Source organism: Papilio machaon, chromosome 5 (genome assembly GCF_912999745.1).
Source record: "Papilio machaon chromosome 5, ilPapMach1.1, whole genome shotgun sequence".
NCBI classification, from domain to species: domain Eukaryota; kingdom Metazoa; phylum Arthropoda; class Insecta; order Lepidoptera; family Papilionidae; genus Papilio; species Papilio machaon.
This window is the reverse complement of record NC_059990.1, coordinates 4,720,837-4,747,976: the sequence shown is the minus strand read 5'-3', so window position 1 is coordinate 4,747,976 and position 27,140 is coordinate 4,720,837. Positions and strand designations below refer to the sequence as shown.

The 27,140-nt window shown below is 38.4% G+C and overlaps 1 protein-coding gene across 2 annotated transcripts; it reads left to right on the top strand.

Moving 5' to 3' along the window:
- Positions 1-549: 549 nt before the first annotated feature.
- On the top strand, positions 550-25,875 carry LOC106708852 (MAP kinase-activating death domain protein). 2 transcript variants are annotated; one of them, XM_045678181.1, is made up of 40 exons: positions 550-676; positions 5,660-5,863; positions 6,023-6,203; positions 7,534-7,675; positions 7,836-7,983; positions 8,239-8,396; positions 8,652-8,902; positions 9,144-9,396; positions 9,776-9,902; positions 10,412-10,444; positions 11,390-11,481; positions 11,739-11,961; positions 12,087-12,245; positions 12,356-12,566; positions 12,691-12,792; positions 12,878-12,972; positions 13,117-13,299; positions 13,540-13,758; positions 14,501-14,635; positions 14,908-14,961; positions 15,338-15,541; positions 15,773-15,947; positions 16,387-16,607; positions 16,741-16,899; positions 16,997-17,255; positions 17,418-17,542; positions 18,173-18,316; positions 18,842-18,998; positions 19,082-19,419; positions 19,527-19,668; positions 19,870-19,997; positions 20,134-20,259; positions 20,584-20,625; positions 21,482-21,490; positions 22,498-22,570; positions 22,767-22,813; positions 24,041-24,304; positions 24,442-24,834; positions 24,940-25,037; positions 25,589-25,875. In XM_045678181.1, exons 2-40 carry the CDS (start codon positions 5,762-5,764, stop codon positions 25,740-25,742), a joined length of 6,126 nt encoding a protein of 2,041 aa, XP_045534137.1. In that variant the 5' UTR covers positions 550-676; positions 5,660-5,761; the 3' UTR covers positions 25,743-25,875. The 2 variants fall into 2 exon arrangements, with proteins under 2 accessions (XP_045534137.1, XP_045534136.1); XM_045678180.1 differs by lacking the exons at positions 14,908-14,961; positions 24,442-24,834; positions 24,940-25,037; positions 25,589-25,875 and adding an exon at positions 22,903-23,027 and having other exon boundaries at positions 18,839-18,998; positions 24,041-24,108.
- The last annotated feature ends 1,265 nt before the right edge of the window (positions 25,876-27,140 follow it).

Here is a 27,140-nt window from a genome sequence, read left to right as displayed (position 1 = left end):
CCCGTGCTAATGCGGGTCTAAAATCTTATTTATCCGTAGTAGAAGACTCGTTAAAAAGTTTCTGATCAATCTATTAGTTTTTCCATTTTAATGAATGGTTAGTTCGTAAAGAGTTCATCAGACTTACCGTGGGTTTCTGAGACCAAGTTATATGTATAAAACATGTTTTAAACGGAGATTTTAGTATCAGAAATCCACTATACATATGTCTATATATAAATAGTGTTAAAATTATTTTAATTCCTACGTAGAAAATTCTATACAAATGTTATATGCCATATATTTGCTTTATACAATGTCATAAAATAAAATAATACGTTATCAATCTTAAATTTTATTGTTTTCATAAAGTTACGTGGGACAATAACATCGTAAAATTGTGTATGATATTTTAATGAACTTAACGTATTAATATATGTTAATCAATTCCTTATTGCAATCTACTTATGGAATTAGAATCGAGTGTGATACTGTCGAAGCGTAGTACTACGAGTTATGTAGAGTTGGGTAAAGCGTCGGCGCGTATTATCGAGCGTGGGCGGGCGCGCATGTCCATTGAATGCCTTCTAACTTGTCACACTGTCACTCCGGCGAACACGCTCCCGTGATACAGCCCGCAACCGTGTACAGTGCAACTTTGCTTAGAATCCACAATGCCAGCTACGTCAATATAAAAGTGAGTATCGCATTTTAATGTAGTTTGCGTTTGTTCAGTTGTTTCAGTTTTATAAAACTACGTCATATTATTATTGTGACGCAAATTTTTAATAGTTGTCAAATGTACTTAAAAATCTACATTTTTCTTATATTATACTTCTCTTTTATATAATGTGTAGTTTTTTAGTTTTATGTATATAATGATGTGCGTTTTTATATGCTATATAACTTACATAAGCACCCCCAAGGGCTAACGTGGCAGCCACAACCTGAATATCCATTAACCTTGACCGGTATTGTTTCATGAGGCCATTCATTCAATGAATACGTTTTTTAAATCATAAATAGCTTTTGATTTTCATATTCCTATCATTTATCAATGTCATATGACATTTTATAATATTTCTCGTCGCATAAATTCATTTTTTTTAAATACCTTGATTATGAATATAAAAGATGTATCAAATATTGTTAACATATTATCTAATAATTTCAAATATAATCCGCTTACTTTAGATGGGACAATTCGTAATTCTAAATAAATGCGTGCGTAGATAGCATTATTTCATCGTGCAATAAATTTAAGATAAACATAAGGAACAACATAAAAGATTTACGACCTCAAAAAGTTGTATATTTTATTCGAATTAATATTTGGGATAATAACCTGATTATAGTTGCGGAAATTCACTGGATGAGGGCAACAGGGGACCGATCATTGTGGCTATTGAAAAGGGAGGCCTACGTCCAGTGGGCGGGCGACCACAAACCGAATAGATTCATGTATAGAACACTTAAAAATTCGATATCTTATATTCGTATATACTTTTTCTATGACGTCCATATTAATGGTAATTAAAATTGCGTAAGCCGAAGTTTTATAACTTGTTTGGAAAGTCTCCAAACGTTCCTTACAATTTTTTACAACGTAAATCGAATTTATTACATTTATTATGATTATATAAGTAAGAACATTTGAAATCGTCTAAATTTTTACATTAATTTTATTTCAGTATAATTAAAATTATATGGAGAAAACTTTAACAAGAAATAAGCTTTACTAAAATCTGCACTGTCTTTGAAAATATCAACCAATTTATTAATAACCTCAAACCATTCTTTCTGTACTTGTGTTCTCGTGTTCAGGATTTTTTTGTGCCGTTACCCAATAATCCAAAATACATTCGATTAAGTGCTTTAACCACGAATGTTTGATTCACTGTTCTCGTCATTCCATCCTATTATATACAGTCCTTTAGGATCATCATCATCAGCCTACTATACGTCCCCACTGAGGAGCTCGGTGCCTACCCTAAGTTAGGAATGACTAGGCCAGTCAACGACGCGGCCCTGTATGGGTTGGTAGTTCCTTAGGATTTAACAGTTAAAATGTTACAAATGCATATTATCTAACTAAAATCGAAGGTTACTACTATATTCGCAAAGCGCACTTTCATTTCAATGTTATCTCACGTTATCCGAGTGTGACGGTGCCGGTGTGGGCTCCCGCAGCATGTTGCTGATTAACTAACTGGAACACGATTTGCATATCGTGCTAACGGAGGCCTTTTGCCGACCCCAATGTAGCTATAAATAACACTGACATTTTTATATAAATAGAAAAAAATGAAATGTCACTGTATTGGATTATTTCTCAATTAAAATATTTTAACAGCAATAGCGTTTTTAATACGATTTTGTTACAAAAATACCGAAACGATAAAAGTATAGATTTTACGAAGCCCCGAAACGAAATTAAGTTTGGTTGTGCGAGAAACTTTACATTGTTTAAATTCATTTAGACGTAGGTACTCGATTATTTTCATATTTTGCAATATTATTCGTATAATAAATGTTATCAGTGAGACTGATATTCAACGCCTCCAGAATCCTTAATAATACGGCGTAGGTAATTAAAATGTTTTATGGCTTAATAAACTTGAAACTAGCCCGCTATTTGTAAATTGATACAGTCACAGGGAAAATGAAAGAGTCAAGTTCATAAAAATATAGTACATGAAATAATTCAAAATCAACATTTTTCATTTTTAGAATCGTTCAAATATGTATGTTACAATGAAACGAAACGAATCTGGATAGGTACAAATTTTTATTCCCATGATCCAGACATCTCAAAATTAATGATTTATTGACCTAGTTTTTTTTGGAACTAGGCCAATTATAAATTCAATCATTTTTCGAAATTGTAGTAGCAATAACAATTTCATTATAAATCCCAATTGTTAAGAGCGCTTCGGGAACGATTTTGACATGATGAAAAGATAAATGGAAATTACTTTCAGTAAAGAGAGCTTCGAAACCTTTTGAGAGACAATTTCCTCCGTTATTCGTTTAATATCTTGGTTAATCTCTTCAAAGTAATATTGAACAGTCTTTTTTGTAAAAGGCAAGTACAAAATGAGATATTGCTTTTAATTAAAAGATTGGTGAATATAATTTTTTGCTACATAATTATGGTTTTACAAGTTTCCATAGTATACCAAAATATGTTACGACTTACGAGTAGTTCGTGCTATCTAACATTTCTCAAACCTAACAATAGAAAATCTACAGAGGGAACATAGAGTTCTTGGTATATAAGGACATGAAATTTATATTGTAGACATTTTCCTTTTGTTGTCCTACGAACAGAAAAGAAGTAGTAGTTTATTTTCGAGAATACATACATTTTAGTATGTGGATATATTTCATTTTGACCACTTTAAATTTCTTTAGATTTGCCATTTTTTTATTGGCATATAACAATAAATTCAAAAAATGGAATAGATGCAACTAATTCAAGAACAGGTTTCTAGAAATCATTTCAATTCCTAACCAATGAATATTAATCAGCTTCGATGAAAAGCCAACAATAAATATTTATATTTTCTCATGAAACCAAGTTCATTAACTTGCCCTCTGAGTAACGTAGCGAAATACTTTGCTATTTTTGTAAATCTATATACCTATACCTATATATAAAAGAAAGTCGTGTTAGTTACACTATTTATAACTCAAGAACGGCTGAATCGATTTGACTTAAAATTGGTGGGCAGGTAGCTTAGAACCAGGAAACGGACATAGGATAATTTTTACCCCGTTTTCTATTTTTTTTTATTCCGCGCGGACATAGTCGCGGGTAAAAGCTAGTTAATAATAAGGGAGGTATTCCTTATATTTATCGTCGAATCATTTCCTTCACATTTGTACCATGACTAAGCGTAGCAAATTAAGCACCTGATGCGAGCATCATTACTTTTGTGTCAACTTGCATAGACATCGCTCAAGGGATCTGCTGAAATATTGCTTTAGTGTTTCTACTTGATTAGGTTTCTTAGCACACAAATTAAGTCAATTTTATTGTTGCGTAGGCGAGTTGCTTATTCTGAAGTAACAGTCCGAGGTAATTAATGTTTCACTTATAGGCTGACTAGAAATAGGCAAAGAAAGATATTTATTAGAAGCGAAATAAACAAAATCTAATTATATCTTACACCAATATTTTAAACACGTTTGGATTCCTAGGTATGTAAACAAGGCAGTAATTCTAACTCAAAAGGCTGATTGTATTGCGGTAGATTAGTTCGACTGAGACAAAATGTGCTTTAATTCCACGATGTGTAGATATTCTTCAATAAAATTTCGTATGTAATGACATTCTCTAAGTTTTTAAATTTATAAGTAAGATGGCCTTAACACACACTCTCTCAATTATCGGATCTTTCACTTTCTTCAGGAATTTATATAATTTAATTACCTTTAACCGATGTGGCCGTTCACTTTATTGAGAACACACTGTCTTCGATAGGCGGTATTTTTTCAGTTACATATTTATTTTTAGTTCCACCTCTCAACTATGTAGTATCAGTATATATGTAATGGCGTATCAACATATAGTGGGTCCTGTTTTTTGGCAAAAATCTACTTTCCACTGTTTAACGCCACCTACCTCAGTCTTGGTCTTGGTCGTAGGCTTTTCGTAGCGATATCTACGACGACCACTCAGCAGTCCAAATTGTAATTTTTTTAATTTAAAATTTCGATACAAGCCTTTTGAAGAAAATCTTTAACGACCATACTGAATCCCCCTTATTTTTAAAATAAGTGTACTTTTTATGATGTTAGCGGATTTTATTTAGATTCAAATAGTTTTTTTTCGCCCACGCTCGTGACGCTACTGCAGATAACGTAGCATGACGTCCGCAGATGGAGATATTCAGGGAAGCTTTGAATGTCAATTACAAATGGATTGCATCATTCTTAACCAGATTACACCCATTGTATTTTATTATAACGTTTTACACACAAATATAACTATTATTTAAAAAAATGTATTAAGTATACTAATTTTTTTTGTTTATCATATTACTAGGAAGGAATAAACTAGGATGTTTAGATACATAAATGTTGGTTACAATAGTTTTCCTAATGTAAAAATATATCTTTTATAACTAAGCTAAAAGCAATCCCTTACATACCATTGAAAATACAATAACTACGTAGTTTTAATGGCATGTTATGAAGTAAGCAATTATACCGTTTTTATACTATTAAAGGAAAAACCTTATATTGAAGCATTTACGATGCTGCCACTAATAAATCGAGCAATAAATGTCTTTATTTAAGCTAGCAAGACATAAAGCTAGAAAAGCCATTTCGGTTTGTACCTTTTAACGATAGCACTTCGAGTTTTATGTGAAACCTAAGCCATACGTCGTTTTATGAACAATAAAAGTATTAAGGCTCCCAGCTCCACGGCGGTTTGTACGGGACGCTAGTACAATAATTAGGTCAAGGACCACGAAACGGTTGTTCCTCACCGCTTTAATACAATTAAACCTCGGGAAAATTGTTTAGAAGGTCGACGAGGGGTAAATTCTTGGAATGGGTAAATTACATTTAGTTGATTAAATTGATTCATGCCCACTGGTCTCTAGGCTCCGTGTTTATGCGGCATCTTATGTGATTAACGTGTATTTTATTATCTTCTATATCTTTTTAGGTATATTAAAAGGCAATAATTATGAAAAGCCATCATTTAAATTATAATGGGTACAAGCGGTCTTAGGATCAGTGGCTGCAGAACTGAGGGTACATTGAGATTATGGACGTCCAAAAGCAGCAACTGTGTCCCCGGCTGGTGGATTATTTAACCATTGTAGGCGCGAGGCCATATACTTCCGGCAAGGGCTTAGCTCCTGTACAGGTGCGTGACAGTTTCACTTTTATTCTCAAATTTTAATCAAATAAATGTACTAAAAACTGTACTTTATGTTTTGTGGGTTTTTATGTTAATATTATATTAAGACAATATCAGTCAGCAAAACATAAGCATTTTTTTTCTTAAATTATGTTTAACTCTTAGGCTCCGGAGCTACTGCGACGATACCCGCTGACAAATCATGATGACTTTCCCTTGCCTTTGGACATGGTGTACTTCTGCCAACCGGAGGGCTGCGTGTCTGTGGGGCCACGCCGTCAGCTCGCGCACCTCGCCACCCGCGATACCACCTCCTTCGTGTTCACGCTCACTGATAAGGATTCTGGTAAGAACAAACAAACAATATATAAAAACAAACAATAACAAACCGACAGAATGCGTCCGACATACTTTTAGAATAGGAATCGGATCTTCAAAATCATTCAAACTGTTTAAGCTTACACATTAAAAAAGAGAAGAGAATACGTACAAAGAAACATTTGGAAAATTGAGATACTAGCAATTACCCGCGACTAAATTATACTAAATCTATCTTACTAATATTATAAATGCGAATGTTTGGATGGATGGATGGATGTTTGATACAAGGCATCTCCAGAACGGCTCAACGGATATCGTTGAAATTTTGCACAAATGTAGAAAATAGTCTGGGAGAACACATAGGCTACTTATCAAGTTTTTTGTAAAACCGCGCGGGCGGAGTCGCGTGCGATAGCTAGTTAATTGATATAGCCATGTCACCCGGGAATAGTGTAGCTTCGTAACAGGCGAAGAAACTAAAATTAACTGTATATCAATATTTCTTTATAATATAGCATTTTCAAGAATTGTGTCGCTCGCAGGGATCGGAGTTATTGATCGGGGTTTTTCAATTACCCGCCTCCTATCATTTCCTCGCGACACAACGGCATAATGGTATTACACATCCATCATAGGCTTGTCATTTTTGTTTGACCGTATTAATATATGTTTTCCTCAATATTCAGAAACTAGGTTAAACTTGGAAAAGAAATCTCAAGAATATATAAATAATATACAAGACTTTATGTACCAACATTGTGTTAATTGCTTGAGTAGGGTAATATTCTTACATAGGGTTAGGTAAGTTACATTATGTTTAGGTATAACGTACGTATATTCTTCTTTGAATATATTTGTATACAAAAGTATTTTCCATCTCATTTAGATTTCTAAATATAAATCACTATGTTGAATACTAATAATAACTTTTAACTCTAAATTATTACGTAGGTAGTTGTTGAATATAGGTATAATGATTAGTGATGTGTGTTAAGTCAATATTATTGTCGAGACAGGATGTGTGGGTGGTGTGCTACCGTCTTGTTTGTTTTGCTGTACCTACTTTGTACTATAAATAATAATAGCATGCCCCTTCTTTTTAGGTAAACTGGGTTAAAATACGTACAATATAGGTCAAGATCGTGTATTAAGTTGTTTTGGTAATATTATATTCTCCATATTTCTTTACCTAAAAACTTATGAATAATTGGGTAGTTACGGATAACTACGGATACGTAACAATCTTGTAAAGTATTTTCATTGGTTTACCGTAAGTTTTTACTGTTTTTTCAAACAGTATCAAAGTTTTTCAGCAGTGGAAACGCATTGTTATACTTAAAGTGATATGTTGGCAGGCAAAACCCGGTACGGTGTGTGCGTGAACTTCTATCGCGCGGTGGAGCGCGCGCCAGCGCCAGGCCCGCGCGAGCGCTCCGTGCTACGTCGTGACTCCTGGCGCAAGTCCATGGAGAAGAGCTCGGACTCCGCGTTCTCCAGGTGAAACCAACTAATTTTTCAATGACATGTTTGACAACAATTTATCTCTTGTTATTTATTTTGTTTTTTGTAATAAATTGCACACTTCCACATTAATAAAGGTTATATTGTATACGTAATAACAAGTTGTGCATTTAGTAATATGTGGCGAATGTTCCAGTGACTATAGGAGCAGCAACGTCGCCCCCAGCGACTCGGAGCGCGACTGCAGCGCGACGCTGACACCGCGTGCACCCCCTGCGCCCCCTGCTGACTCCGAGAGCGGCGGTTCGCATTCGCCCAGCCCGCGCGCCACTCGCAAGCGACAGGTATACTTCCCTTTTCGAATTAAAACCTTGTTTTAGAAATTTGTTGTTACACTTTTCATAGGCAAGGGTCCGTACGCGACACACCTTCACACGTTAAAAAACACGCTTGATTGTTTACAGGTTATAAAGTAATTAAAAAGGCTACACTCACGTATACTTAGTCGTCTTTTTATTAAAGTATATTTGGTAATTTTTGATTAACAATAATTATTACACAGAAATTGTTTTTAATTGATAATCAATGTTTATTTGCAGCGAATCCGCAATCACTCCCTCACATCACTATGCCTTTTATCACATCATCCTTTCTTTTCCACATTCCGAGAGTGCCTGTTTATCCTTAAAAAGTTAATAGATGCCTGCAACGAGTCTTCCAGTCCGCGGCGTGTCGGCGCCTCCAGACAAATATTTAGGTAAGTCGAAATGTTTCATTTAATAGAGGTGAGTGAATTTTTGTGATGAAACCAAATGTTCCCTAAAATTTGTCACGCATTCTTTAGATATTGCATATTTTCTTTTTTATTTAGAGTTCCTTTGTAATGTAATCAGTGTAATCAGTTAAAGTATAGTTCAGGCATTTGATTGGCATGCCTAAAACAACCATACTCTTCTTTTAAAAGAAGCGCAAATCAAGCGCCTCTTACTACAATTTTTTTTACCGTCGCCAGAGATACGGTATGGTCGGTGCTAACCGGTCAAGCATACGACAACACACCGACAATAGTGGTGCACGACGTGAAGGAGATAGAAACGTGGATCCTGCGTCTACTGTCCGCCCCTGTACCGGTGCCGGGCCGCACGCGACTAGAACTTGAAGTGCTCTCGCCCACTGCGCATGCGCCGCTGCTTTTCGCACTGCCAGATCACACCAGGTTCACCCTGGTTGACTTTCCATTGCATCTACCATTGGAACTGTTAGGCAAGTATAGCAAAGCAAATAATACTTGATGTTAGGGAGATTTCTGCGAAATGCTGGTTGCCGTTTGATATTACGGAATATAGAATTTAGAAGAATTGACATTGACTGTGGTTCAGTAGAGTTCAGTAGAGTCTTACAACAGTACGCCTGTTTAGTCTAGAAGCGGTTACTTAGAAAAATGTTATCAAAACCAATAAATGTGTTTTAGACTATTGATAATTTAATATTTGTAATAATTTAGGTGTGGACACATGCCTGAAGGTGCTAACGTTGATCCTAATGGAGAACAAAGTGGTGGTACAGTCGCGGGACTACAACGCGCTGTCGATGTCGGTGATGGCGCTGGTGGCGATGCTGTACCCGCTTGAGTACATGTTCCCCGCCATACCGCTGCTGCCCAGCTGCATGAGCTGTGCCGAGCAGCTGCTCCTCGCCCCCACTCCCTTCCTTATCGGCATACCGGCTACTTTCTTCACTTATAAAAAGAATTTCAGGTCTGTAATTTATATTAAACTAGCTTTTACCCGCGACTCCGTCCGCGCGGAATAAAAAAAAAAAAAGAAAAAGTAAACGGGGTAAAAATTATCCTATGTCCTATTCCTGGTTCTAAGCTACCTGCCCACCAATTTTCAGTCAAATCGATTCAGCCGTTCTTGAGTTATAAATGGTGTAACTAACACAACTTTCTTTTATATATATAGATATGCCCTCTTTTTTGCAATTTATTGCAGATTTATGACTGAAAATTATAAAAAGGTTTATTTAGAAATTGTATAATTCATTGTAATGTCGACAAAAAATTAAAATATCGAAAAGATTTGTCAGTGAAAGTAAAATTTCGTTACACTACATAAAATATTTATTTTTCTATAGATTACCAGACGATATCTGGCTCGTGGACTTGGACGCTACGAAGCTGATCTGTCCGACAGGCAGCGACCAAGACCTGCCGGCGCTGCCCGAGCCTGAAAGCTCAGTACTAAAGAGTCATCTCAAACAGGTCAGTTATAAATTATACACTTAATTTTTCTCGTGTATTTCGTATTCTCTATGACCACGATTTGTTTTCTATCACACGCATCTATTAGCGCGTTGTCGATGTTGCTACGCTGTTATTCTGTGAGTTTCCACTGCATTGTATTAAAACATGTTGTCATACTTCTAATTCTTTTTGAAAAAGCAGAGAAAACGATCATTATAAAAGATGTTTCGGTGGTGGAAATTCACGGATGGATTCATGTTTTAATTTGGCATTAAAATATCAAACATTTAAAATGTGACACGTGATGAAAATCATATTTATTTTAGACACAAAATTTTCCCCTTTTTCTGATCACTCTAAATTCTGATTAGACACTATTATCTTTTAAAATCTTATATTTAATATGTCGATGGTTATAATTTTTCCTTGTGTATTATTTCGTAAATATGTTTTCTATCAATTCTGGTATAAAACTGACACCTTTTATTTTCAATCTACTAACCTGTAGCTCACTTTTCCCGCAATAGGCAATGCGTCTCATGGACATAACCGGAACTGGTGTAAATATTATTTATATTTCTTACATGCACACTTTTACTCTTATTTTATCACTCATAATTTATGCTAACCTAGTACTTATGTGCTGTACTTTAAGAAACAAAATACAATGTTATGATAAACACACATTGAATTGCCAATAAACACTAACCGTCAATTTTCACTGGCGAAATATATTTACAGATACATAAAGCTATCTCACGCATTACCTTTGAAAAACAAAGTCAGCAATATGTGTTTATAATAGTGTTTCGCCAGTGAAAACTCGCGATTAAAGGAGGTATCATCGACTGAAATCAGTGTTACACACATAACATATATTTTCTTATCGACATTTTCATTGTTCTGTTTATGATTTTATTACATTTTAACACTATTTCAGTCAAAATTATCAAAACAAAACAGCATGTCGGTCTTTATTTGCTTGTGCCATGTGAATAAAAGCTTTTTGTAAATGCTAGCCATTTATTGCAAACCTTTTTACGACTGGGCTATGAATTCAAATAATTGTTCTTTTCAAATTCTTTCAAACTCTTATGTATATTTGCTACAGTAAACTGTTTACTACAAATCATAAATAGCCAGCTGTTACAAACCTTTTTTGAAATTATTCATAACGTATTGAAATTAATTTTCCAATAACTTATTTGCCCGGTCTACGATTTTTGCCTGACTTTAATAATGTTGCATATAGGATATTTATTCTAAATTTTGGCGTTATGCGCCTACATATTGTGTATTATAGTGAATCAAATATTGAACGCATACACAGGTATATGTAAATTTATTTATACTCTATATAGAAATGGATTGTGACTAACGTAAGCATAGATTATAAATAATCTTTTTTGAATGATAATTATGTTTGAGTACGACTTAGAATATTTAAATATTTAATGCTTGTATTTGTTCGTTCGTTTTATATCGATTTGTTTTATCCTTACCAGGCTCTGAACAGTTTGACCAACAGTGCTGTAGAGCATGCTACAGCGCCTCTGATGCCCTCTCGCAGGGATAGCGTTGGCGGGGCTACCTTAAAGTAAGTAAAAACTTTAATTAGCCTGTTGTTTTAGTGAGTTAGTGATCTTTATATTTAAATTGCTGAGCTCTATTTTTTTAATATAATTGTAATTAGATGTATTGAATATTTACTGATTTGTTTTGTTATAACATCGTTTATCCGGCTCGAAGGATCAAATTCATAATGAAAATAAATTACTAAAAGAATGATAATTTGGTAATCCGTGTTATTAGTCCCTTATGGCTTGTATAATGATGTGTTGTGCGTTAACGTAGAGTGCAGCAGGCGTCGTACCGCGAGTCGCACAGCGCGCCACAGAGTGCAGCACACAGCACGCCGGAGAGCCGGCGCGTGTCCGTGGGCAGCGCGGGCCACGCGCCCCGACACTCACTCGCCTCCCCCCACTCACCCTCCCCCCATTCCCCGCAACAACCCTTCAACCCCCTCATATATGGCAACGATGTCGACTCCGTCGATATCGCCACCAGAGTCGCTATGGTGAGTTTTAAGTGACGGCATTAAGTCTCTGTGTTAATTTATTTTGTATTGCCAATTTCATTTTCTTTCTTCTAATAAATGGAATACAACTTATCTCGAAGCAAACTCGCGTTTTTAAATTGCAGGTGCGATTTTTCAATTCGCAAAACGTGCTGGCGAACTTTATGGAGCACACGCGAACATTGCGCCTGTACCCGCGGCCCGTCGTCGCCTTCCAGATCAACAGCTTCCTGAGGTCCCGCCCTAGGACTAGCTCCTTTCTCAATAAATTTGCTAGAACTCAGGTATGTAGAAAAAAAGAACCATATAATAGGTCGAACATATTTGATTATACATTTTTTCATACTATTTTCGTTACGCTAATAAACATCAAATGAATACAACTTTTGTACAGGCGGTAGAATTTCTAGCGGAGTGGTCACTGACGCCGTGCAACGTGGCGTTTCTGCGCGTGCAGACGGGCGTGTTCGACCCGCGGCAGATCGGCGACAAGGCCAAGTGGTTCGCGGATCAACTCCAGCCGGTGCGCTTCGCCGTTTGGGACGACGGTAGCTCATTGAACGGGGCACTGAGACAGCTGCAGCGACATGAGAACCAACCTACTGGTGCGTACACTTCATACGTATACTTACGGCACAAGTGTATTACTTACAAATACACTTAAAATTCATCTTTTAGGAAGTAAAGAAATTTCGGTTCGGTGCGAATGATAGATTAACATCTTTACAGACGAGAGCGGTTCAGATTCCGAGGCGGCGGAAAGTACCAGTTCATCGTACTCTTCTCTTAGCGATTTTGTCTCTGAGATAGCATCATCGGATTTATCACCAGGTATTTTTATATAAATAAATTATTAGATATTTATTGTGACGAATTTTGGCGCTTCTATCTCGTATGTTTTATATTTATTTTCTAGGCGGCAATCCGTATCAGCAACACGTCATTGGAGAGACGTATAACGCAGTCGTACAAGTGCCAATGACGCTGTCATCTTCTTTAGACCCCAAAACAGTAAGTAGACAATGTTTAACGGCTTAAGAAATGCTTATAAAATTTTAACTGCCTTGTTAAATAACTGTTTTATTGTAATGAGAAATCACTTGAAGTTTGTTGAAATACTTATTGTACAACTGGATTTAAATATATTTTGTCTAGGTGTACAGTCCTCCTTCGTCTCTAATGTTCGGTGACGAAGAAGAGGGCAAGGAGGAGGGGCGCGCCTCCACCTCCCCGTCGCCCTCCGCCTCCAGCTCGGAGCACAGCGACGCCTCCGACGACGAGGTGCCGCTGGACAACCAGAAAGCACTCGACTCACATCCAGTACCTGTTAAGAAAAGTGTAAGTATACTACTTTAATAAAAAACTTGTTTACGGGCCTTATATCCTTTATGTTAAATATTCGTTTATACTTGAAAAAAAAACTTTGTCTACTTGTTTCTGTTCTCCATTCCTTATGTTCCCTAGAAAACGTCGACTTCAAAGGGATGTTGAAAAAATAAAATGAACGTCAAAATGATGTAACTCACTGCCGTTCTAATCTACTCTACCACTGTTCTAGTACTGTGTTATGTTACAAAGGACACGGACAGCGGTAGCTTCGGACGCGAGTCGGATTCGAACTCTACGACCACGCCGAAGACGGTGGTGAGCCGGCAGCGCGCGCCCGACAGCGGCAGCGCCAGCGACACGGACCGCGCACACACGCCCGCACACCAAGCGCACCAAGCGCATCAAGCGCACCAAGCGCACCAAGCGCATCAAGTGCACCAAGCACAACACCAGCAGCAATACGTCAAGGTAAACATCATCATCATCATCATCATCAGCTCACTATACGTCCCCACCGAGGGGCTCGGAGCCTACCCCAAGTTAGGGGTGACAAGGCCATAGTCAACCACGCTGGCCAAGTGCGGGTTGGTTGACTTCACACATATCATTGAATTTCTTCTCCGATATGTGCAGGTTGCATCACGATGTTTTCCTTCACCGTAAGAACGTCGGATAAATGTACATATGTAAATCGAAAATCGAAAAACACATTGGTACATGGCGGGATTCGAACCCAGGACCTGCAGATTGCAAGTCAAGTGCTTAACCCCTGAGCCACCGACGCTCTCATACGACGAGGTAAACATATCGATACTAAATTGCGAATGGGCCAGCTCGATCGGTGAAATAAAACGACCAGACAAAAAACAGGCGTGAAGGGTCAAAACAGTCAAATGAGTGTGTGAGCTGGAGGCCTAATTTTGCTCTTCTTTCCCCTCCCACCCTTTTTTTATAAGAAAAAGACTAAATGGGAAAAGGGAAGTGGATTTGACGCATGAGAGAACATATAGGAAGGGGAAATAATTTCTTTCTGTGCGTCGCCCCTCCTCTGTCGATTAAAAATAGATAACACATCTGACAAGATGTCTGGCGTCTAAAAAAAGAGACACAATGAGAAAAAGTGTTTTCCGTTTTTTTTCGCTCTATGCCTTGATATGTCGAGTCAGGGTTAACTTCTATAAAGTTTGTGAAAATTTGATATGATATACAGAACAAGAACAGCAGTGTCTCACGCCAAGCATCACAAACGTCTCTTTTGGAGCAGTTCGCGGCACAGGCTAAGGAATTAGTCCGCGAAACTACGCGCCAAAGCAGCCAGGAAGGCCTGTTAGCGCATATGGATAAGGTATTTTACTTAATTTTATACTATCCTTTTAGAGTTTAAATCCTCTTATAACCACAAAAATGTATTTAAATTAAATTATAACATTTAAAATTTAGGCAACACTAAATTTTTACTGTAATTAAAACAAATTCTATGTAAAAAAAGTTTTAAATAAATTATTATTTTAATATAACATTTTACACTTTTTTCCGTTTTTCAAAGAATACAAACAATACTTTGTGTTGTTTATTTGTTGTTGTAATTTTATATTTTATTTTAACTTAAAATCGAAGAAAGGAAAAGCGGCTGAAGGAGACGATATGAAAATATTTGCTCCTTTTCATCAGGTATTTCAGAACCAAATATTGTTTAAGAGTGCAGAGTAGAATTTTTACACGACAACACATAATTTGCTTAAAAATTACACATTAATAAAAGCCAATTATTTGTAATGCCTCATCCACTAATACTTTTTTTATTATTCTCCAACAATAGACGTAGACCATCATTGGAAATGGTACGCACATTATATTGAAACATTGTGAAACGTTAATTTTTTTTTAAACCGTAGTCTTAGGCGTTATATGACTATATTAGTAGACGTAGGATAGATAATTTAGGTCTTAATAGCTGATGGTAAGAAAATCATTTAAAACTAGTGCTCAAAAATAGAAGAAATTTAATGTTAGGAGACTTGTTATTATTATCTTACAAACATTTTAGCTGACTCATCATGCCAAAAAAGCCGCGGAAGAGGCTTCCAAAAGCGTTCAAGAGGCGTCCAAAAGCGCACTTGAAGCGAGCAAAACAGCAACCGCCGTCAGTAAGAATACTTTTGAAGACTTGACTTACGTCGGCAAGTCCACTATTGGGGATCTTACTAAAAGTGCGAAGGAGGCTGCAGCGAAAAAAGGTCTACTAATCAAGGTAATATCAATTTAAATATACACTATTATTCCTTAAAAGCTGGAAAAAAAAATAATTCTTCTATAGTTAAGATAGATCAAATCATCCAACATGTGGTTTTTTGAGTCCACGATAGTGTATGTTTATTTAATTTTTGTACACAAAAGTAAAAAAAAATAGTAACAAATACAAAAAGACAAAATCATTAAGTACATTTACAGTAGGTAATTAATTGCAAATAATATGTAATAGAATGAAAGCCAGGAGTCTTCAGCGCCGGCGAGCACGCGGCGGGACTCGACGGCGCTGCAGACGACCAGCCTGCTGGCCAGCACGCATCGCGACTTCTTCTCCAACATCAGCTCGGACCTCAACGGCCTCGCCGCCTCCACCTCCAGCATGTTCAGCGACTTCTTTGGATCCAAAGGTATCATGTTACAACTCGAATTAGAATAACATACTAATTTGTGTAATATTTTTTAACCATAAGATAGCGGTTAATGCGTTAGCTTGTATGAGCACAATTACGTATGCGACGAGTTGTAGCCAACTGTACCATCATTAAAAAAAAAAAAAAAAAAATTCTTTATTTAACTATAAGCCATTTTTCACAAAATTAGTGGGGCTCTGTCTCCCGAACTAGTTAAAACTGTGTTTCGGGAGGCAGCGCCTTCTCTTATATATTACTTAATTAAGCGTTAGTTACTATATTAATATGTTAAAAGAGATCATTATCTAATTATCTAAACGCCTGAGGAATTGCTAGAACTTAGAACTTTGATATGAATGTCGACTTGATTATTATGATTGCCATGTGATTGGTTACCAAAGTGTTTGATAGGTTTAAGTATTACTCGGTTATTTAGGAAAGCAAGCGAAGCCGGAGGCGGGTCGCAGTCCGAGCAGCGTGGGCGGGTCGAGTGCGGCGGGGGGCGGGGCGCCGCTGGCGACGTTCGGACCGTTCTCTGGAGGTGCGCGCGGGCTGGTGCAGCGCTCGCCGCTCATCCGACATGCTGCGCCCGCGCCGCACTCCCCACCGCACACGCGCACCTCCGCCAACACCGAGAACCAGGCCTTCCTCAATGATGTCAGTATACGTAAATGTTATGTGACACGCAAACACTAGCTGCTGCACTGAGACCAATTAATTGTTCGCTAATCGCAGTTCCCTGTAAGTTTAGTATTAGAAACCACCTCAAAGGGACCGTTTGTATTAACAGCTGGTGCAACACGTCCTGGAAGGCGAAGGCGTGGGTTGGCTCAAGCTGAACCGGCTCAAGAAGTTGATGGAAGACGAGTCCTACAGGAACATGGTACTCAGCAAACTGAACAAGAACTTCAACAGGAAAACAACGCCCAATGATAAAGTCGATGATGTGGTGAGTCCACCCGCTAATTAAGTTACTGAGTCATTACTCAGTGTCAGAGAACTAATCACTCTAACTATTGTGTCTTCTTACTATACTTCATTAACAGTTCGTGAGCAAGCCCGTATGGAAGGGCATGCTCAAAGTGCTCCAGGCCGTTATCCACGGACTGGAGCACACGTACTCCAACTTCGGTCTGGGCGGCATGGCGTCCGTGTTCCAACTGACGGAGATGGCGCACACGCACTACTGGAGCAAGGAGGTGGCGGGGCTGGAGCACGGCGGCATGGGGGGCTCCGCGCTCGCTGACTACGGCCGTCACGATGACACGCCCTCTACGCCATCTTCTAGGAAAAGCTCGCAGACTGGTTAGTGTAGTTACAAATAGATGGGTTAACCCGAGTGAATCGTATCATGTTAACAAAATGTCGCTCACTCTTAGTCTAAGATACAATTTTAGTATTTTTTTTTTTCAAAATTGTACTTAATAATGTATTCGTATTTCATTGCTATACTTTTGTCTATTTTAGATATACCAGTTTTAAATTACCCGGAAATGGACACAGAGACGCAGAGCACCACAGACATGTTCAAAGACATGTTGAATCAAAAAAGGAATCTTCTCTTCAGCAAACTAACCTCGTTTGATTCAGATGTAAGTACAAAAAATCTTTTATGTTCCCAGATGTAAATGAATTAATGTTGTAACATTGTCGCATGTTGCCCCTTCAGAAATGTTAACAATGTTTATTGTAAAACAATCTTTACTGCTCATCTTAGCATCTCTACAAGGCTTCGTATTACCTGTACATATCTAAAAAGTAAAAGCTTTTGCACGTTAACTAGTTTAACCAGTTACATATCTGACTGTTTCGTTCAATAGTTTACCTAGTGAAAAATTCCGGAAATTTGACACGATTCTATTTAAATATCGGATCTTTAACTTGCCATTTAATTAAAACAATATGTGCCTTAATTGAAACATTACATGTAGGTTTGTTAAACTTTTGTTTTAAAACGAAAATGTGTCTCTACTCCAAATATCGATCCTCGCATTTCGACCTAAAAGTTTGCGACGCCTTAGTACAGACAGACATAGATGGTAATGCGATGTGTTGGGCGCAACACGACCCCTGATACAATCAGGCATAGTTGGTAATGCGATGTGTTGGGTACATTAAGGCCCCTGGTACAGTCAGGCATAGTTAGTAATGCAATGTGTCGAGTGCAACAAGACCCCTGGTACAGTCGGCATAATTGGCAATGTGCATGGCGCGGTGTGCAGGCGGCGCAGTCCTCCGACTGCTCGGCCGACGAGAGCGGCTCCATCACAACCAACCGAGCCGCTCTCCGCGACCCGCGCGACCCTCACGACTCCCGCGCCTCCCTTAGGTCCAACCTCTCTGACACTGACGTCATGTTCGTCAACGTAAGTTGTCGCATAGTTATCATCCGATGGCATTACTCGTGCTTTGTTTTTTTTAAGAATGCACATTTTCAATAATAAAATCTTATCGCCTGCAAGAATGCTGTTACATCTCCTCTGTGTGGATCAAAAACCGTTTCGTTTTAATACAATTCATTTCAGCGTATTGTTATGTTGTGATTGCTGTTTATAACTTTTAGAGGTTTTTAAATAGTCGTTTTCAATTATATCGTATTGTCGAACATAAATTACATAGAGTACGTCGTCAAGTTTTATTGCACTCTCATTTTTGAACCGTGGTATGTGAATTTTATTTATTTTAAAATTTGACGACGTAATTGTATGATGCTACCATTGTTTTATGTAATAACAAGCACTACAAGCACTATGACTAACATTTCATTTTCACGTATTATTGGATTAACCAAAAATTTATAAATAAAAATGGAAGCAACATAATCGTTCATAAAAATATCACAGTTTTTTGTAATTGCTACGGAAGTAACGAAATTCTTGGTCTCACAGCAGGTAGGAAAAGGTTTGCCCGGTAACAAGCCTCGTGCTGCGAGCGTTTTCTCCTCCAAGTCCTCGGTAGCCGGCTACCGGCCTCCCATAGGCGTGCCTACAACATCGCCCATCACCTCGCCTGATACCGCCAGGACTTACCTCTACCAGGGATTAATTGGTAAACTACTCCTAAAGTTCTCAACATTCTTATATGCATAAATAACTCAGTACACGGTATAATTATTGCAAATTTATTATTAGGCAAAGAACGATCAAACTTGTGGGATCAAATGCAGTTCTGGGAGGACGCTTTCCTCGACGCGGTGAGTCAGGAGCGGGACATGATCGGCATGGACCAGGGCGCCAACGAGATGATGGAGCGCTACAAGTGTCTGAGCGAGACGGAGCGCAAACGCCTGGAGCACGAGGAGGACAGACTGCTGTCGACCGCGCTCTACAACCTCACCGCGGCCATGGTGCTGTTCGGCGTCGAGGCGGACATAGTGCGCAACAAGGTGCGCCGTCTGCTCGCCAAGAGCCACATCGGCCTGGTCTACAGTCAGGAAGTCAACCATCTTCTCGACGTCGTTCATAATTTGGTATGCTTTCATGAAAGTACTTATAAAAACTACTTTTGTAGTTTATCTTTAGATGATAGTGACAGTATTACGTGTGAGTGTACGTACTAAGGAATTATTGTGTGTAGCACGGCAACGAGGTGGAGCTGAAGCCGCTGGGGTCTCGTCAGCTGCGGCGCGCGTGTTTCACGGTGCACGAGCGCGACGCCGCCGGAGAGCTGCGTTTCCTCGAGGTGCGCGACGACGGCCTCGTGCTGCGCTCCACGCAAGGTATTATGATACTCAAACATGCCGGCGGCTTGGAACATCACAAGTCTCTACGCAGAACACTATTTTTTGGTTTGGCGGCCGTCAAAAACATTGACATGGTCGTCTTCGTTCGCAATTGCCAGAATAATTGCGTTGCACGACGAACGCCCCATGTAAGAAATAAATGAGGGTGCTACCGATAGTTAAGGTCGGTTTTTTCAGGTACAATCGTAGAGCGGTGGTGGTACGAGAGGCTGGTCAACATGACGTACAGTCCCAAAATACGAGTGCTCTGTCTTTGGAAGAAGAACGGCGGACAGACGCAGCTACATAAATATTATACGAAGAAAGTAAGCCATTATCTACAATATTTTCAATAAAATTGCAGAAATATAAAATAAAACAATTTCTTTTTTAAGAGTTATAAAACGAGAAGCATCACATAGGAAGTGGAGCGACGCCAATAAAGTTGTTTTGTTTGCGTAGTGCAAAGCGCTGTACTACTGCATCAAGGAGGCCATGGAGCGCAGCGGGCGGCGGCGTGACGCGGCCGAGCTGGGCGGAGAGTTCCCCGTCCAGGACTGCGCCTCGGGCGAGGGCGGACTCATACAGGTAATAAACAGAAATACGAAAAAAAAATACAGACACAAATTTTCGATGACTATAGTACTTTATCTTTATTAAATCATGTTTGTATTAAAATTAGTCGTTATTGAGTTAAATGATTCGATTTTTTTTTTCAGTTACATGCAAATATAACTTCGCTTCCAGTCTTAAAACAAAATCTTACTGTAACATAATTGTTTTTCGAAGAAAACACACAGTAGTTACAGAGTTTCAACATTGTCAGCCTATTTGTATAAAGATCATTTCACAGACAGACGTTCTTAAAGTTTTTTGAAACAAACTTTTAATGTACAAAAATTAATATTTAAGGTGTGCATGGAGGGTGTCGGTCTACTGTTCCACCACAGCAAGGTAGGGTTGCCATTTTTATCATTTATATTTTTGTCAGCTTTCTATATGTATTTGCAGTGATATACCAAAACGATCACAGATCGATCTGTGAATCGAGAGTGTGACGTGAAACATCGGTTTTGGTATTATCATATAACGAATGATACCAGGTAAGGTCTGTGTCGGTGTTTACGCTTCGTATTTGGATAACATCGTATAGAAGGGAAGACGGCCGCAGGCAGCGCCGGTCAGCGCTTCCTAAATATTGTGCCAATGATACTGCATTACTTTGTCAGCCCCCATACTTTAAATAAATAACAGTATGTCAATAATAATTATTTATTCAGTTATTATGGGGAAAGTGTTTTAACTATGTTAAATAAATTAGTATAATTCAAGAATAAGTTACCGAAATCCCCAGTATTATAATCTAGATCAAGTATTTATCCCGACGCAAGGACCACTCAAACTTTCCTATTTCGATATCTATAAACTTCTTTATGTTTTTACATATTTATTACATACCTATTTTTTTCCTTTAATTCCATATCTATTTATTTATATATTTATTATGCGCGATTTTTATTTTAATTCTATTTGCTTATGTCGAATCGAAGTCATATTTTGCCCTTCGTTTCTCTACTACTTATTCGATGTAATAGTTAGTTTTTACATTTTAAGGTTATCCGTCGTCATTTTCTTTAAGTCTACTCTATGATGTGAGTCGTGCATGTGCTATATGTCTGCCGCCGCCGCCGCCGCCCTAGGAACTTTTGAGATGGTCCTTGACGCGCGCTCGGCCGCCCTCGACTAATTATCTTCTTTTTGTCTGTTCTACCCTTTCCGGACACGCCGAACTCGCGCCGCTGCGCTGAAGGATTTCGAGGTACTCAGTGGTTCATAACCTAGTAATGGCTGGCTCTTACGATGATCGACACGACCTTAGCGACCCCGTGATCACGATCACCGTAGCGCGCCGGGCGATGATCGTTCGAGCTCGTAGGGCTTTACTTGTAGTTTTGAGGCTTACCGATTGTTTTTAGCCGTTGTTAGCGTTGTTTTAGTACTCCCCAGTGCGGCGAGCGCCGATGCGCGTCGTGCATGCACTTAGACGCCCTTCGTTATTATTTGTTCATCACCGCACCAGACAGCTTGCATACGCGCCACGGAGCCGGCGAGCGGTCCCCCCTGTCGCTCTCGCACCGCGTCTCGACACGTTAGTACGTCGTCCCGCCCGTGCGTCACGAGGTCAGTCGTAGAGCATTCGCCATCTCACAAGTTCTGGCGCGGCTCCGGGCCCTGCCGCGCGGTGCCCCGCACTCGCCCCGCACCGCCCAACACCCCCTGCCTCCGCTCCCGCAATCGATCCCACTTCACCTCGCACTCTACACCAAAACGGGAACTTCCTTCGAACCACCGCCCAGCACTTTTTCCTTATTTATTTTATTCTCTGATGAACTTAGCTTGCTATACCTATTTCGTATCCGAAAATAGTTGTAGAATACGCTAGGGGACTACGATACGCTAACACACCGCACGTTAGTGCACCGTAGTCCCGACGATCGCATCGTGGCTCGCGTACCTATCGCATGTTTGCATGTTGTGTTTATAGTTTTGCTAAAGAAGTAGTTATACGAAACTCTTGTGAATAATGCCAAAATATTGGAAGTCAATTTAACTTATAAATTATATCAGATTTTTTTTTTGAAAAGTGATTCAAGGAAGATAACGTAATTTTGTGACACTAAATCTATTCTATGTTCTGTAACATAACCAACAAAATGGTATCGTCGGCATTGTTCACTTTTGCGATGTAGATATTTTCTTTTAATTTAAATGGAAAATCAAAAACGCTTTAAGTACCTACATATTGTCATGTGTTTTGTGTTGCAGTTCTTTGTGCGGCTCGACCATATTCGGAAGTGCTTCACACAAAACGGCGGTATCTTCGTTTTAGAAGAATTTAGTAAGTTGCATTATTTATTTCATTTTATTTATCTTATGACTTTTACTTGACGCCTGTCTCCTGTTTGGTTGTGGTGGTAACGATCGAGCGGGCAATTCGTACAGAAGCTAATGCTGCTGCGGATTCTACCATTGTTAACTTTTAAAAGAAAAATCTACCAAGAATAGATTCAAATCATTCCCTATCATTGTTACAGATCCTAAAACAAGGCAGATAATTCAAAGGAGATACAAGTCGATAATGGCAAGTACAAAACTACAGTTCTCTGCATCCAGTGTTTAATGTTGTTTTTGTTTATTTATTTTTTCACGATCCCATGTCTTATGTTATAGGCAGAGAAAGTAGTGCTTGATCTTCATCGTTTCTTCTCCATATGGCTTTCTCGGTACTATATAGTTATCGAGACAGAAGGCACCGACGCAAATTATGCACCTTGTGTCTCATAACACACTCCGATGTATGTACTTTCACTACCTATTTTGTTTTTGCACGTCTTTTTATTATTTCTGCTATGGCTCTTTTTCATCGATCTATTTTTCTGTATTTTTTTCCTCATGTATCGTGTTGCCAGCATTCTTACGCACTATATCATATTATATTTAGGACTATATTTAATTATTCTCTACATTCACTTCAAGCAATCTTTAGTGTATTTTTCTCTCTAAATATACACTAAGCGTTTGCCTTAAATATTAATAATATGTTGAAAGTTGAATGCACAGAGTTGTTGAATGCAAGTTGAATGCAATATTGTGTTGTTCACATTAAACGCGCCACTTGTTCATATACGCCGCCGGTAACCTTACTCGCTCGTGAACCGCGGCGCTCAGCCGCTACTTAGATGTGAACACTTCCATAGAACTTAGTATAGTTAAAATTGCGCCCGCATCGATGCGTCCAATGTGAATAGTCGCATACATCATAATATGTTTGAAATTTCGGGACCGCAGGAAGGTAGGTAATGAATAAATTCTTTCAACGTCTTTGCAACGGTCGCTTCTTTATTGCATATTTTTAACAAACTACTTACTACGTACTAAAATTTTATATTTATTTCATGTTTGCATAAAATGCTCTTATTCTAATGCTAACATAATTTAATATATTTTTAAGAGAAACTGGAGAAAATTTTAACTAACATTTGTTTTTGTAAGTAACTATTAATATACACACATTTATGTAGGTATTTGTTGTGAAATTTCTACGCAAAAGTTAGCATGAAATTTGTCTAAAAAATATTTTTTTTATCTTCAACACTTAGTTTTTGTCTACAGTATTATTTACTTGCACTTTAATATAATATTTCTACACCAATATTGCATTGGTTTATAAATATATAACTTCTCGGACTTGTTCGTGTTTTTTATTATGCGAATATTTTGAATTAATCGACAACTAATATATATAAATACTAGTCACCTAGCCAGTAAGCTTTCTGTCAGTCAGTCAGTAACCATTCAGTATGTATAGGCGGATCAGATTTGCTACGCGGTGTTGTGCGTGTTCTCGTACTTTGCGGCGGGGCAGGAGCAACGCAAGGCGATACTGGAGCAGGCGGCACGTCTGCCGCCAACTACCCCAGAACCCCAAGCCAAACCCCCGGGGATCCCCCAAGCCAAGCCAGCAGGGATTCCGCAAGTCAAGCCTACAGGTTCTCCGCTATCCGGATCCAGAAGGAGTTCTACCTCAGACCTGCCCGAGCCTTCGTCGCCCACCATACGAGCCACCTCACAAGTAAGTTTATGACATTAGATGCATAATCTAACTATTGAAATCGAAGGTCCTCTATACTCCGTCATCCTCGGGGTCTAGCCGTAGGACAAATACTAGGTTTGACATAAAATTCCAAGCAACATGTTATTTGTTTACAGGTTGAAAAATCAGACAGTCGAATAGAATCAAGATCGATGTACAACAAAAACAATAGCAGCGACGGCGATGTTAGAATTACACCTGAAAAACAACGGACACCGCAGGAGAGGCAGCACCGGAACCTTTCCAAGCAGTACACAGAGCAGCCTCGAAGTAGCCCGGAGAGACAAGAAGACCTACGTTCTACTCCAAGTCGTGGGGACTCCGGCAGCCCGAGTAGAGCGGACGCGGAAAGACGCGGCAGTGTGGAGAGGCGAGACGTACAGGAGAAGGCGATGGCCGCGCGCACCGAGAGCCTGCCCCCGCGTCGTCCGCCGCCCCCCGCGCCCCTGCAGCACCGCCTGGCGCGCGCGCACTCGCAGGCCGCGCCGCTCCGCCCGCACGACCCCCCTGTAGTAAGTATATGCTTGTGATACTCAACTACCGAGCCTCAAGCTAATTTTATTAAAACGTTCAGCATTTGGATAAGTTTGTTTACGATGTCGTTGTGCTGACAGGTGCCTCCCCGTGTGAGCGGGACGCGGCCGGCCGGCCCGCCGCCCGCGCTGCCACCGCGACAGCTCTCCGCCGCCGCCGACCTCAATACAGTTCCTAAGTACTGAGCTTCCGCTACTTTTACTTTTAATTACTGCCGCACTCAGACTCGTTAATTGGTCGCTAAAAATATCGTTAGTGTATATCTGACATGACATTTCTCATCTTTATAATAAGCGAATAAGGCATTAAAGCTTTAAAATTCTTTAAAAAATTATTTCTTATCTCGCCGCTAATGTAACATGTAACAAAGAGCGTCGGTGACTCGGAAAAGAGCGTCTGTGGCTCAGGAGTTGAGCACTTGACATGCAATCTGCTGGTCCTGGGTTCCAATCCCGCCATGTACCAATGTGTTTTTCGATTCTCGATTTACACATGTACATTTATCCGACATTCTTACGATGAAGGAAAACATCGTGATGCAACCTGCACATATCTGAGAAGAAATTCAAAGATATATATGTAAAGTCAACCAACCCGCACTGGGCCAGCGTGGTTGACTATGGCCTATTCACCCCTAACTTGGGGTAGGCTCCGAGCACCTCAGTGGGGACGTTTAGTGAGCTGATGATGATGAATGTAACATAAATAGTTAAATTGTTTTATTTGTAGATCATCAAGTCCGGTGCGACGTGCGCCGGCGCAGCGCCAGGCTTCAGTGAGCGCTCCCTTCTCTGCCACCAACCCCTTCAGCGCGCCGCGACACGCTGAGTTCGTGATCCCGCAACGGAACAACTCCAGGCGACCCTCCACTGAACATAATTAAATCTAATAAAAATAATAAATTATTTAATATATCAGTTTAACTGTGTATAGAACATTTCATTTCTATGACGAAAATGGCTATTATTTAAAATTTAAATGTATTAAAATTATAAAAGCAATAACTATTTTATAATACAGGACCATTGGTTTGCAAAACAATTTATAAAATGTATTGGTAAAAAAATATACCTCTACATCCATACAGTCATGCCACTCGACACTTTAGGTGGAGAATGCAAAAAAGAGAACTTTTTTGCAAATTTTCCCCTGTAGTAAGATATTTGTTACATTTTTCTGTTCAGTCGTCCTGATAATAAGTTTAGGTAAATATAATTTTCAATACATCTTAAAAATATATAAAGTAATTGTAATTGTCAGGTACAAAGTATTATATTTGTAACCAGTACATGTTACCTGACTATTTTTATAGAAAAGTGATATTCGAAAATCGTTCAAAAAGTCATCACCATTTTAGTACTTATAGCATTTTAATTTTTTTTTCATTAAACAGTTTTCAGGTGCATGATTTATTACAAAATTTATTTTAATAAATATCGATATTTCCTGGTATTTTAAAATTAGAAAACAAATTTTGTAATATTTAAGTTCAAAGAAACATTTATTGCATATTGTAATCCCGCCCTAAAAACAAAAGATTTATAAAATATAATAATTATAATATTAGCTAATCGCAAACTCTGCTTCGTTATAGGAATATATTTACAGAAGTTTTGCATCTATAATACTAAATCCTCATATTTAGATTAACTATAGAATTTTGAAACTAGATTAGATGATAAAATGTATAGTATAGTAGGATTTTGTATTCTAAATGTATTTTTTTTATTTATTTCATGTTGCAGTATCTCGAAATGAATGTTTCAAATATACCAAGTGATTTTATTTTTACTAGTATACAAAATTTAAAAAACTTAGATAATATGTTATAATTGCTACATATTAACCTCGTGAACATGTATTTGACTATTATAAGTTTATTAAAGTTGTTGTCTTTATCATAATGTAAATTTGAAAAAGAAATTCAACTCGTAACTGAAAAATTAAATTATGGACAATGTCATTTGAATTATATTCGACAACATGACTCCTGTTCTAGTGGCCATTTTGTATTATTAATAATTGAAATAATATAAAACTGGGCTTTCAGATTACTTAGTATGTTTATAGCAAAGACCAGGGTTTACAAAATTGTATAGTTATATTTTGTTCTAACCTACTATGAGTACCAAAACATATTTCGTTTAAATTAAATAAGATATACAAGTCTTAATGTTGTTTTTCTACCTTTTCAATCTTTTTGTCGATTGTCAAAATATTGTATCATCATGGAGGGTCGGCACAGTATATACTACTTCTACATACATCTCTATCAGCCGTC